At 43.2% G+C, this 14,543-nt stretch overlaps 1 protein-coding gene across 1 annotated transcript in view; it reads left to right on the forward strand.

Moving 5' to 3' along the window:
* Positions 1 to 13,335, forward strand: part of mblac1 (metallo-beta-lactamase domain containing 1) — a 59,495-nt gene extending 46,160 nt beyond the window's left edge. Inside the window, exon 2 of the mRNA XM_037682015.1 lies at positions 12,969 to 13,335. Within this exon, the coding sequence (XP_037537943.1) occupies positions 12,969 to 13,208 (240 nt within the window). The 3' untranslated portion in view covers positions 13,209 to 13,335. The remainder of the gene's footprint in view (positions 1 to 12,968) is intronic.
* Positions 13,336 to 14,543: the final 1,208 nt, after the last annotated feature.

Consider the following 14,543-nt stretch of genomic DNA (forward strand, 5'->3'; position numbering starts at 1 on the left):
CAAGCTTGATTAAAATAATACTAAAAGATAAAACATGAAATCCAACAGTAGGTAAGCCTAGCTGGATTACCAGGTCCCTGCTGATGAGGTTCTGTTCTGCTCCGGAATCGATGAGTGCTGCAATCGGAAGTTGACATTGTTTAGACAAAATGGTCACTGGGAGTGTTAAATGAGGTGCAGGAGAAAGAGAAGAATTACCCACCAAGATCTCCTGCCTTAATGGTGAGAGAATTCGTTTCCCCAGAGCGGGCAACGAGCGACAAAATGTCCAATCTTACCACAGTACATGCAGGCTCGCGCTTTTCTACGTTCCTGTTTCTCCTCCAGTGTTAGGTGAGCTCGACTGATCTCCATAGGTTCCACCTCAACTTCGTTTGAAGAATGAACGGACCTGCTCTGAAAATAACGAGCCTCAGAAACAGGAGTTGAGCCAGCAGTGTAGTAGTCGTATTTTTGCGGTGTGAGACGTAACCCGGAAACAGGGGTTCTCTGGGAATTGTAGTTCTTTTCACTATTTCATTCTAAACGGCGATTATCCAGACGAGTGGCCAATTTTATTAAATCGTCCAAACTATTGGGTTCGTCTCGGGCAGCAATCTGGTCTTTAATGTAATCAGACAATGAATGAAGAAAGGTACCTCTTAAAGCCAACTCGTCCCATTTTGTTTGGGCTGCGGTAATCCGGAACTCGAGAGCGTGTTCGGCGACGGACCTTCTGCCTTGTCGTAGTGTCAGAAGGCGCTTCACTGCTTCCTCCTGCTGGAGTGGATGATCAAACACAAGTTCAAAATCCTTTAGAAAACAGGCAAAAGTTAGAGTCTCGACAGATCGAGTTGACAGGTGGGCGTTGGCCCATCGAAGCGCATCCCCCTTTAATTGATTTATGATGTATGTTATCTTTGAAGCGTCTGAAGCATAAGTCTTAGGAGCTCGATTAAAAGCCAAGTGACACTGCAGAAGAAAACCACCACAGTGATCGGGATCACCAGAAAAATAATCAGACGGTCTGAAAATTATTTCACTGGGCTGGGTGTCGATGACTCTGGTTGCGACTTGAGGATTGGGGTTCTCTGGTGGGTCACATCGGGACGTAGTTAACAATGTAGAAACTTTTTGAGTTAAAGCAAAAACCATACCTCCCATCTCCTGGAGGTTGGATTGATTCCTCTTCTGTAGTTCCAGGATCTGTTGCAGGGTCGCATCATGGTTGTCGATGCGTTTTGCCTGCGAGGACAGGGAGAGTTGGGACTGTTCACTCTCTGTCATGTTCTGGGTGATTTCTGGCTGGAGCATTCTGTTATAATGTGGAGTTACCCAGGTGAACAGACTGAGAGGAGAACAGAACCAGACTCAACTGTAATTGTAAAATGTTTATTTACAGTGGAAAATAAACTATTTACAAGCAGGTTCAGGGTCTGTGAAGACAGAGGAGGAGGATTATTTCTTGGATGAGGATTTGGTCCGACAACTGAATGATTGAGTTCTTTGACAGGCTTACAGTTCAGGTAGTTTGTATGGCTGTGGGTTTTGCTCCTTCCAAGATGATGAGAAGGCAGACTGCAAGGGCAAGTGGTGGAAGGCGAGTTCAGGCAGCTGAGCACCAGGAAGCACAGGTAAGTATCTCCACAGGATCTTCTCCAATACTTCGAATTACAGGACAGGATCCGGTACATCCAGACTCTGAAATCGTGGACACAAAACAAGGTAAGTCTTACTAAATCTTTAAGCACAGTACAGGGCTGGAGGCATATGTACCAGCAGGTCAAACAATGCTCCAGCACTGACTGGAGCTCCACTGGAGCCTTAAGTACTCCTGGCATCAATTAAGGAAACTGGCCTCAGCTGCAGCTGCTCATCAGCACCGCCCCTGCCTTCAAGAACCTGGAGGAAGGAAAATATCAAAACCCTACACCATCTAGCTCGCTTTGACTTTTTTCGTTGGCCACCAAGCACAACAACACCTGCACTTCTGCATTTGACCACGGCTTTGACATTATTGTTTTTGTATAGCTTCAAAATACTAAAAGATACACTACTCGTGTTATCGCTAATGGCAAGCGGTAGAGAAAAAATGGTGGATCGGGTTGTTTGGAAAGACTCCACAGACTCCTCCCCCCGACCAATCAGTGACCGACAGTGTTTCTGACGTCATGGCGCGGCTTGGTTGGACCCCTTGAGAAGCCGTGCCAGAATTTAGGGAGGCGAGCCGGTCACAGGAACAGTGGAAAGACATCAAACGCACGTGAAGCTGGAAATATCCGACCCGCGCTGTGACAGTGGAAAAGGGGCATAAGCTGGATGCAGTGAGAAAGACGCTTTATTCTGTTAAAACTCTTTCATGACCGGGAGGTTCTGCTGTCCAACCCGGTTCTGATTCTTGGACTCGAACGAGTCGTGTTTTAAATGGGAAAAGCTGTTTGGAGCTGAGCGCCGCCTCAGATGCTGTTTTTATGCTGATTTGTTACATTTTTAACAGTAAAATGTGCATTTTTGAAGTTTTAATGGGCGATAATTTGACCGGACTGTTAATGCTAAATGCTAGCTTCGAGCAGGTAAACACGGGCTGTGATTGGTTGAGAACCACTGTTTGGGTCGTTCTGATTCGCTGAGAAGCTGGTGACATATTTCTGTGTGTCCACTCCCTCTGATGTCAGATTGTAAAACCCACCTCCGATGTGCACGTTTCTGAACAGTCACGTGACCCTGGAAATGAAGTTCGTTTTAACCGAGTCCTCCTTTGTGTTTAAAAACGCTAAATAAAGCCTGACACTGTTCCTAACCTCATGTGTTCATGCAGATAAAGCATGCTTGTTGAGAGAAGCACGTTAAAAGCTTTAAATCCGTCCATAAATGTTGATTTGAACTGTGTTCGACCGTTGCTACATTGGCGCTAACGGCTAATGACCGGATGTCAACAGGACGGTTCACAGGACGTTGTCATAGACTTTTACCGGTAAAAGTAAGCTTACACCGCCACCTGCTGTTGAAAAAGGAGTATAACAGTTTTCCTGAAAGAAAGCTGAACACTCACTTTCATTTAATTTTTTTTTTTTTTTTTGTTAATCAAGCCTGGTTTCTGTGTACTGTTTAAATAGCGAATTCTGGTAAATTAAAACTGCTTACAAAGCATTTAAAAATAATGTTGCTGTGAGACTTTTAGAAAAATTGCAGGTTTATTAATTTTAAGTGCATTTGGAGTACACTGAAATAGCCTGGCTCATGGTATCTGTTAAAAATAAGCTCATATTAAGTACACTGCCACAGAAGGTGTTTACTTACAATATTTATGGGGTAAGGGCGCACAGGGGCCCATTTATTGAAAAGTTGGCTTATAACAGTACTGTTGATTGAACCACTGAGCTAAATAGTGTGTGAATCTCTGCTCACTTAAATAAAATATTTACCTCTTAAAAACTCTAAGTTTGCAACTATTTCACCAGATAGGTTTGCTGAACATTGGTTTACCATGGCAGATTTAACAGACACTGATTTTGTTCCATGTGATGAGAAGGACTGGTTAGAAAGAGTGTTAACGCTGCTAACGGAATCCTTACATCCATATGGTGAACAGGTGGACAGCATGAACTCAACAGAGTTATTGGACGAGCTGAAGGAAGTTGCAGAAAGTTTGACTTCTGCAGACATAACAAAGTCAAGCTATGAACATCTGGCTAAATTAGCACTCTTGCTGAAAGCTAAATTTTATAGGGAGGCCAACAAGGCTGAAGACCTTGCAATAAGGTTAAACAGCGAGACAGAGGAGTATCTAAGACTCATGGCACAGTCTAAATTTGATAAGGAGACCTGGGCAAATGAATTAAAACGTGAGAAAGAGCTCTCACAAGCTCAGCTGTCGTTACAAGCAGACTCGTATGAGGTGAAGCTACGTGAAACAGGGATTAAGTACCAAGCACTGTGTTCAGACAATGATGCGCTACAACGACAGGTGCAGCTCACATCAAAAGCTCTGAACGAGTGCAGATTGGAAAAAGCGGCGTTAGTCCAATAAGGCGTCCGTTTACAAAGTGAATGTCATACATCACGTGAACGCTTAAAAGCCTGTGAGGAAAAAATTGCCGCAGCAACAGATGAGTTTTCAGACGTGGGGCAAGGTTGTCTGGAACTCAAAGACCAACAAAGTCAGAGTCCAGGTCACCCACCACCACCTCAGAAGGATTTTGCTGTACCTCCTGCACTTAATCCCCTTCTGTCACCTCCACGTGAGTCTAGTGACTCACCTCCACGTGCTATTTTCGTTCCTACGACTCCAATCATACAGCCTCTGCTCTCCATTTCGGATTTGCATAAAATTGCAACTTTAGCAAATCCTTCAGTTGAGTCTCGCCATAGACTCCAAAAACATTTAGGGGAAAACCAAAGAACCAAACCTCAAGTCGTTCGTCTAAAGGGACAACAGACAATTGAACCAAACTATTTTTTGCCATGTAAATCTAACTTAAACCAAGTTAGGAATGGAAAAATAGTTTGGCATGCCCTTATATAGGTATAAATCCCTATATAACTTTTTCAGCATGACCCACCCTTTAACTGGTACCTGTAGCTGATCTAAACCATGATAGCTTACACACCAGGTGCATATAGGTTAAGGTTTTATGTAAAATCCCACTCATAAGCCCAACTAAAACCACATAAATGCATAACACATAGAACCAGAATGGCACCCACTGGGAACCACCAGCAGCAACTTTCGCTGAAGGGACCTACAACTCCAACGTGGGTCTACAATCTCCATCCAGTGGTTGCCTCTGCAGTTCAATCGAGGGAACCCTCTGCATGCTGATCAATCAACACCTCCAATCGTTGTGGATTTATCGTTGTGGATTTTATGACTTTTTCCAATGGATTACAGACTTTGTTTCCAAGGGGTTAAAGCATTGCTACAATGGAATTACCAACAACATTATGGAATTACCAACAACATTGTGGAATTACCTAAACCGTTGTGGGATTACCTTCTTTGACTTTTGTTTCCTCTTGCTGGATTACATCAAGATCAAGGACGAACCGAGGCGTAAGTTCATGTTGGAATTCATCCCCATGGACAGGCGATGATTTCCAAAGGGGGGACTGTAGTGAACTAGGCCTCCGACCAAAACCTGCCTCTGAAGACCTTCATGGGACAGGAACTGTTATTTCATTTATTTGAATCCAGAAATACAAATTAGCTCATCCAGAGACTGTCTAATTGTATCCTGAATTAATCAATTAAAAGAACACTCTTCTTTTTATATTATCATTACTATTTTACAATATCTTGATAATCAAAAGTGTGTTTAGTTCATATCATTTCTAATGTTGAAAGTGAACCACTCATTTTAAATCAACTGTAAAACAGTATTAATGATTTTTTAAACCTTATTTCAATTAGAAATCAAGTTAAATGTCTATTTACAAAGTAATTATGCATTTTTTGATCTTCTTTCTGAATGAGAAATCAGTGATGTCGGTCAAAAGTCAGAGACAGTCAGAGAACGAGTTATTAGAACGAACTGTATTGTTTTTAAACCTAGCAGAGGGTAAATAACTGCCACTGGCATCTGCGTTCCTCTCACTTCTTCAAAACATTTCTCTGTCTGTACTAAACGTTCCTAAACATTCTTGCACCCTCTCTTGACTTTCAATAACTCTCTGACATCACTAGAACCACCCCCTGTTGGTTGTTTCAACCAATCAGGAAGTACTAAGTGACCGGAAGTGAGGACTCTTTTAAAAGTCGACACTTCCTGGAACTATTCAGTCTTGGACTGGAGTCTTGGACCAGTCTTTCTTGGAGTCTTCTTGACTCTTCGGTCTTTGATCTGAGTCGAACTCAGTCTTTGATGGAGTCTTCTCAAGCCTTCTGGAGTCTTACACTTCTGAGTTGAATCTCTGACGGAGTCACAGATCCTTGCTGTGAACTCACCCGGGCGTAACGCCTACAACTTCGAAGGAAGCCTGTTTGTTGAACGGAGTAAATCGACACGACTTCTGACAATGACCAGCCGCTTTAACCGGAGACGCTGGAAAAGTAACGTGCATCGGGACCTGGTACCGAAGCTGATTCATCTTTTGCGAAGGTAACGAGTCATCGCGCGCTAAGTGTACCGGAGGTTTGAGCTGGTGTTGAAAGAAGCGTGCTAATTCTGGTCAACAAAAACCTACATCTTTCCTTCATCCATCTTCCTCTAAATAACTCCTCTTGTAAATCTTTCCGCCAGTAAATCCATCTAGATGCCTTCAGAAATGTTCTGTTGTCTTATTAGTAAAGCGTGCCAAGTTTTATTAATCAGAACCAGATCAACAAATCCTGTACATGTCCTGTGTACATGTTTTGATGTTAAATTTAGATTCTGTTAAATAAATGACCGCATTTATTCTGATGGGTCAAAGGAAAATAACGTCTCCTGTCACTGATTAAACAATACTCACAGTTATCTCGGTCACTTGGCATTAATTTAACTCGAAAAAGAAAGAACCCGTTGTAAATAATTAATTAGTAGTGAAGGTACAGCGAAGCTGTCCGTTGACATACTACTACATTCAGTGGCCCGTACGTGTTTTAAATAACATAAACGGTGGCCCGTGTGTCCACAGTTATGCTGTCCCCCACCTTTACTACAGCAGATATAACACTGTTTGTTAGAAACCAAATCAAAACACCAATTAAAAAGAGCTGATGTAACTTGCCTACAGAGACATCAAATACAGCTAGCCAATCAGTGTTTGCCCTCTAGAAATGCCTATTCTCCAGAAACGCCCACTTTTGGTCTGTAGAGAACCCCTTCTCCCAGCGTGAGCCTAAACATATGGCGGAAAACCCGGTATTGCTCAATACCGGTCATGTGTGTGGGAACTATGTATTACATGCGACTGTGTGTGAAGTGTAGAAACTGTGGCACCAAGGTAGGAAGGAACCTGTAAATTATTTTGTTTAAATAATTATAAGCAGGTTGACAAAATTGACAAAAAAATTGGGTTTTTTGGTCATTTGCTTGACACAGGGTATTTTTGTGTTGTGAAGGCTGTATCATGTCATGTCATTTTCTGTTATGAGCAGGTCATCACTAAATCAGAAAAGAGTAAAAAGTCACCTAAATTCACTATTGGCGTTTATTAAAATGTTCATTGGGCAAAGTTAATATTCTTATTTTAAAACATGCAGTTGAAAACACAAGAAAATGTCTGATAATAATGTTGTTACTTCTCTCAGGGATTCAGCCCAACCCTGGACCCTTCACTCATTACAGCACACCAAATTATTTTAAAAACATGTCAGGACTTCATTTCCTGCATGTAAACACACATAGTATTTTGAGAAAATGTGATACTTTGAAAATTCTTGTCCGTTCTTCTGGGGCTGATGTAATCTTCATTTCTGAATCCTGGCTAAACAAATCTGTCTCAAATAATGACCTGGCAATCGATGGATCGTCAAAAAAGGGGGGTGAGGTCGCTATTTACATCAGAGATACCCTGGATTCTAGTCTTGTGTCAGCCAAAATGATCCCAAACAAATTTGAGGCCTTAGCTGTAAACGTCACTTTGAATGGAGGCCAGATCTTTTCTATAGTGGGTTGTTATCGTCCCCCCTCAGCAACATCTGAGGCTCTATCTTCTCTGATAAACTACCTAACTAATCTAAAGTTCAAAGAGGTTTTACTTGCCCAAGAATTTAACTTTAACTGAGAAAAGTCCACCTTCCTCTGTGATAAATTCAAGGAATGTTGCCTATCACTCAATCTGACCCAACTCATTGATTCTCCCACCAGATGGAACAACAACTGTCCTGAAAAATCTTCCATCTTAGACCTATTTTTAACAAATATGCCTCACAAATTCCCCGGTATAGGTGTTTTTGCCGATATTTTATGTGATTATTCTGTAATAGCGGAACTCAGAGACACTAAACTTCCATACCCTAAGCCCAGATTAATTAAAAAAAGGCTTTTGAAACGTTTTTGTGAACAGTCATTCCTCAGGGATTTATCTCACTTTGACTGGCATCGTATTCTATTACTCGACAACGTGAATACCGCTTGGAACTATTTCCATAATAGTTTCATTTATTTTGTAAACAAACATGCCCCTTTCCGTAAGTTCAGAATAAAAAGACGAGACAGCCCCTGGTTTACTCCTGAGCTAGCCGACCTCCTGCACAGGAGAGATCATCTTTAATCCGCAGCGAGAAAATCTGGCTCAGACGCTGATTGGTTGAGTTTTCGGCAGATAAGGAATAAATGTACAACTTCCATAAAAGCCGCAAAACATAACTATTTCTTATCTCAGACCTCTGAAAATCTAAATGATCCTTAAAGATTCTGGAAAACCATCAAATCTCTCTCAGGCAGCTTCCAATCATCTGACCTCCCATCACAACCTCTTGTTTACTCTGTTCTTGTGTCAAATAAGCACAAGATCCTGAACTGTTTCAACAAACATTTTGTTGCTTCTTGTTCTTTAACAACAAAGTCCATGCTCAATAATCCAGATATAAAATCCAACATTTTTCAGTCAATTCATCTGGACAGGTTTTTTTTTTATGTGCTGAAACGTTTCACCTTCGATCTGGAAGTCTTCATCAGTCAAGGAAACACACAACACAAAACTGACTATTCCCCCAGCAGCTTACTCCAAAGTGGAACAAACCAGTTTTGTTGGTGCTAAGATGGTCTCTTCAGTACGCCCCCTCCTCTATTGCCCGCCCTCTTCCTTGTTGACAGTCGTGTCAAACTGGTTGAAAACAACAAAGTCCATGCTCATTAATCCAGGTATACAATCCAACATTTTTCAAAAATTTTTGGATTTTACGTTCATGTTCAAACAGTAAATATACTGTAACAATATATTTATTGGGTGTATTTTTGTGTGATGTGGCAGTTTTTAATAGATTTTTTGGGCTGGAAAACCTTGGCTATATCTGGTAACACTGAAAGGTGGGCCTCCCACAGGATGTGGTGTGTACGATCCAGGGTGCACGAGCCGCTTCCACCACAGTGCTGTACACATCAAAGTGGACAGTTTTTCAGCGCTGGTGCGCAGAGAAAGGCGTGGATGTAACAAAACCCCCCTTAAAAAATGGGGCTGCACCAAAATCACTACAACAAATAAGCAAGTTAAATCAGTTTTATTGTGAGGATCCGCTTTAGTGTAATTGGGTCGAAACTGGTTCTGGTGTTGAGCTCCGGGTGTCTGGGCTGGAACAAGTCTGTTGACAGGAAGAGATTGGTTAGTGGTCAAGCTGGAGACAGGGGCAACAGTAACAGTCAAAGAGAAATGACCACTAACTGTCTCGTTGGTTGAAGGGGTTCCAGAGACTGATGTCGTTCCAGCAGGACTGGGCAGCTTGCAGGAGAGGCTGGTTCTGGTGAGAGAAGGCAGCCGGCCGCAGCGGTGAGGCAGTGTTTGGGGTCAGTGAGGCGAAAAGGCTTGTCCAACAGGCTGGGGTCCGTAACCAGGAAGCAGATGACCAACAGTACCAATTTATGAGGTGCAGAGGGAAGTTCAGCAGGTGAGAGTCCAAAACTAGGAAGTAGATGGGTGACAGGACCGACAGGTGAGACGAGAGGACGTAGTCTTACAGGCGGGGGGTCGTTACCGTTTTCAGAGAGGTGTCAATCCAGGGGGTCAAGCAGAAGGCCAAGTCAGGCGAGCGATGAGTCAGGAAGCCAGGAAAGTGAACCAAAGAGGTAAGGATACAAACCATGGAACGGGACAGGAGCAAGGAGGACAGGTAGGTGACTAAACTGGGTAAACACTATGAAAAACTATGAGATACAGGAACAAGAGCTCAAGAGCGCGGGATATCTACTGGTAGTAAACTGTTTTCAACTATCTGGCAATCACCCTGTGTGAGAATCTGACATATAAAGGGTGCAGAGACAGGTGCAGCTAATTGAAAGGTAATCAGAGCTGTACGTGCTGCAGTGAAGACAAACTGGTTTGATCAGTGAAGACAACCTTAAACCCTCATGCAGCCAGAAGAGAAGAAAAGGATCCAAAGACACCAAGCAGTGTACAGGGTGATAGAAAATCTAACCTAACAAGGGTGAATCGTGACATATCCCCACCTCAAGGGACGTCTCCTGGTGTCCCACCTGGCTGGTCTGGGTGGACTCTATGAAACTCCCTAATGAGGGACTTGTCCAAGACATGGCGGGAGGGGACCCAGGAATGCTCCTCAGGACCGTAACCCTCCAGTCGACCAGGTACTGGAGTCTGCGGCCCCTCCTTCTAGACCGGAGGAGGCGGCGGACAGTGTAAGCGGGGTATCTGTCAATCAGATGATCAGGCGGAGGGGAGTGAACTGGGGAGTGAAACTTAGATGACACAACTGGTTTTATACATGAAACATGAAAAGTTGGGTGAACACGAAAGGACTTGGGTAGAGAGAGGCGAACAGAAACCGGATTGATGACTTTGGAAATGGGAAAGGGACCATTAAAACGGGGGGCAAGCTTGCAAGACTGTAACTTAAGGGGGAGGTTTTTGGTGGAGAGCCAGACGTCTTGACCCACCTTATAGTCTGGTTGGGGGGGGGGGGGGTCCTGTGGCGATCAGCTTTTTTAATGTAGACCGCAGTAGTTTTCAGCAAGGCCCATCTGGCTCTCCTCCAAACCATCTGGCACCTGAGGGCCGCCAAATAATAATAATAATCATCATTTTATTTAAAAAGCGCTTTTCAGGACACCCAAGGACATTTTACAGTAAGAACAAAGATCAACAGGAATAAATTACATAAAGAATATAAAATAGATGCAGAATATAAATTACATAAAAAATATAAAATACATACAGAATATAAAATGCATAAAGAATATAAAATACATACAGCAAAGTTAAGGATAAGCGAGTCTAAAGAGATGTGTTTTCAGAGCAGTCTTGAATAGAGAAAGAGAGGTGGTGTTTCGTAAGTCGGGGTAGAGAGTTCCAGAGATGAGGGGCAGAGCAGGTGAAGGCCCTGCTCCCCATGGTGGAGAGGTGGGCAGATGGTACATGGAGGTGTAGTGAAGAGGAGGATCTTAGAGAGCGAGAGGGGATGTAGATGTGTAGGAGGTCAAATAGGTACGGAGGGGCAAGGTTGTGGATAGCTTTGAAAGTGAGAAGAAGAATTTTGAAGACGATGCGTGATTTAACCAGGAGCCAGTGGAGCTGCTGCAGGACTGGAGTGATGTGGTTATAGGAGGAGGTTTGAGTTATGACACGGGCAGCTGAGTTCTGGACCAATTGCAGCTTCTGGAGAGATTTGTTGGGGAGGCCATAAAGAAGGGAGTTGCAGTAGTCAATCCGAGAAGTCACAAGACTGTGCACAAGGATGGCTGTGGAGCGGGGTGTGAGAGAAGGGCGGAGACGGTTAATTTTTCGGAGATGGAAATAGGCAGACCGAGTAACATTGTTGTTGAAGTGAAGGAGAGAGTGGTGTCGAGGATGACACCAAGACTCTTGGCCTGAGGCGAGGGGGATAGCAGAGAGTTGTTAAGGGGGATGAGAAGATTTTCTGATTTTGAAATAGTTTTTGGTACCGACAAGAATGGTTTCTGTTTTGTCACTGTTTAGTTGTAGGAAATTGTTAGAAAACCAGTGATTTATCTCGTTGAGACAGTCGGTGAGGATGGAGGGTGGGTGGGGGGAGTTTGGTTTTGTTGACAAGTAGAGCTGTGTGTCATCAGCATAACAGTGAAAATGGACACCAAATTTACGGAAGATGTGACCTAGAAGAAGGAGGTAAATGATGAAGAGGAGGGGTCCGAGGACAGAGCCTTGGGGGACACCCGTGGAGACGGGGGAAGACTGGGAACGAAAGGGTTTGAGCTGACGGGACAACAGCCTCTCGTTCCTGGGCAGAAATTAATGGGGGTTGGAAACCAAAAACAACATAGAAAGGAGAAAGTCCAGTAGCAGAGAAGGGGAATGAGTTTAAAGCATGTTCTACCCATGGTAGGGAGGAGGACCATTTCTCTGGGTCTTGCTGACAGAGGAATCTCAGAGTGCACCTTGGCTCAAATCTGTACAATTTAGAGCCAAACATATTTCAACGGCTTCACTTCTTAATTCTTCACGCCGCCACGCCCACATCGTCCAGCAAAAACTTTGTGTTTTAATGCATGTCAGACCAACACGTTCTCTGTCTTCTAACACAGGATCATCCTGATTAGGTCAAGGACATCAGCGAGATAGCGGCTGTAAACCACCACAAAGGTGTGAAATTTGGAAGCTCAGTCCAAAATGGCCACCTTCCTGTTTATTGTACAGCATTGGTGCCAGAGGCTTTTCTGTGCATCTTGGGGAGATGGACATGTGTACTAAATTGCATGCTTGTACAGCAAAGTAAGGTCAAGGTGGAGGGTATTTAGAACATGAGAAACGTAAAGAAAAGACCCTTTGACCCAAAATGGCCAACTTCCTCTCTAAAAACTGTCTGCCTGTTCTTCTCTGACCTCTTACTGGATATGTTCTCTTTTTTTGGGCATGCTCTCTTTAAACCCTGGAGGTGGTTCTGTGTAAAAAAAATAATAATAATAATCTCAGTAGGTCAGGTTCTGTGTAAAAAAAAAAATTATAATCTCAGTAGGTCAGCCGTTAATGAAATGCTCAGACCAGCCTTTTAGGTACCAACAGCCACGTTCAAAGACCCTTAGATCCCCTTTCTTCCCTGTTCTGATGCCTGGTTTGGACTTCTGCAAGTCACCTTCATGCCGGAAGGCATTGAGTTGCTGCCATGTGATTGGCTAATTAACAACTGGCTTTAATGAGTAACTGAACAGGTGAACTTAATGAAGTGTCCATTATGTGTTTAATCATATGTGTCCATGTCGTAGTTTAATTTAAACACATCATCATTATAGAGTATGTAGATTGGTACACCTCATTGCATCCTGGAATCATTGATTGTACAGATGTTTTCAGATTAGACTTAGAGAAGCCCAACCTGGTGCTGGATTTGTAACAGCCCTGTTCTCCCTCCATCACAGGTATCTGTCCATCCCAGCCCAGGTCACACAGGACAAGATGTCAGCGTCCAGGTCAGAGGGACGTCAGCAGGCACTGTGCTCATTGCAGGAGATTTATTTGAGAGCTCATCTGATGATAACACTTGGAGGAATCTGAGTTTGAACCCTGCAGTACAAGAAGTCAGCCGCCAGAATGCGCTCCAGGCTGCTAATATCATCATACCAGGTCATGGACTTCCTTTCAGAGTTGTGAGGAACTGATAACATGACAATGTAAAGATTCTGAGGATGACAATTTAATTATGCTGCCCAGATAACATTATGTGGACTGTTGTTCCACCAAAAGATAACAAGCCACAGGAGTGCACCCCCCCCCCCCCCCCCCCCCCACACACACACACACACACAAACACACTGCTTTTGTCTGCATACAATAAAACTTACTGTCAAAAATTCTGCCTCCTTTCTGTGACTTCTCAATTTCAAATGTTCTCTGTTCTTGTCTTGGAGTGTAGACTACTGTTGTCATGGCAACATGACGGTAATATTCTCAGGAAGTTTATTTTTGAAATTAATACATGCCCTTTATTTCTTTTGCTTTTTAAAATTAATGTATATTTTGAAAAACAAGTTTATATTTCTGTAAAGTTTTTTATTTTTATTAAACTTCATAAGTTATGTAAAGGGTGGCACGGTGGCTCAGGTGGTAGAGCTGTTGTCTATCAGCAAAAAAGTTGCCAGTTCAAATCCTGGCCCAGTTACCCTTCTGAGTGGAGTTTGCATGTTCTTTCTGTGCTGCGTGGGTTTTTTCCGAGTACTCCGGTTTCCTCCCACAGACCAAAAACATGCATGTTAGGCCAGGGTGTCCTCTACATGTAACTGATTATGGCGCACCGCCACAGTAAAATAAAGGCCACCACACCTTCAGAATAGAGGTTTATATAGAATTGAAATAAATTTAAATATCATGAAACATTAAAATTTACTTTATTTTGAAAAACCAACACTGCCAGCTCTTGCCTGTCTGCCTGCGAAGTACCACAGCACTGCTCTGAAACTAGAAATGTGTCGACAGTCAAAAGTAAAGGGTGAGAAAAGGTGAAAGTTAGCTTAGCAGGTGGCAGGTGCTCATCTCTTTGGGGAGTTTTGTTGTCGGGGCAGGGGGAGAAACCTCCGTGTTGCATGTTAAGCCCCCAGCATACTCCCGCATACTTTTGTACGTCTGCGGAAGTACGCGTGTACCTCCGTAGGGCATGTCCGTGCAAAGCTCAATTTTTACGACCGCATACGCGGTGTCGCACAATAAACTGCCCGGCGATGGAATGTTTTGTATGCGACACCAATGTATTAAATTCCCCTTCTTCCTCCGTGATCTAGCCCTTTCTTTTGTTTTGTTTTTTTTTGCCAAAAGGCAAGCTGATGGGTTTCTGTGCACCATCACCTTAAATAAAACCACACGAGAGACAAGAGTGATTATTCAGAACGGATCCTTGCAAGGAGGAACATAGATTCTAACGGTCAGAATCTAGTTCAACTTGCTTGAAGCGCAGTTCGTATTTATTGGTGACAGTTTGCTGATAACAAGGTTCTTTACAC

This window comes from Nematolebias whitei, chromosome 1, assembly GCF_014905685.2.
Source record: "Nematolebias whitei isolate Nwh7 chromosome 1, NemWhi1, whole genome shotgun sequence".
Lineage (NCBI taxonomy): Eukaryota > Metazoa > Chordata > Actinopteri > Cyprinodontiformes > Rivulidae > Nematolebias > Nematolebias whitei.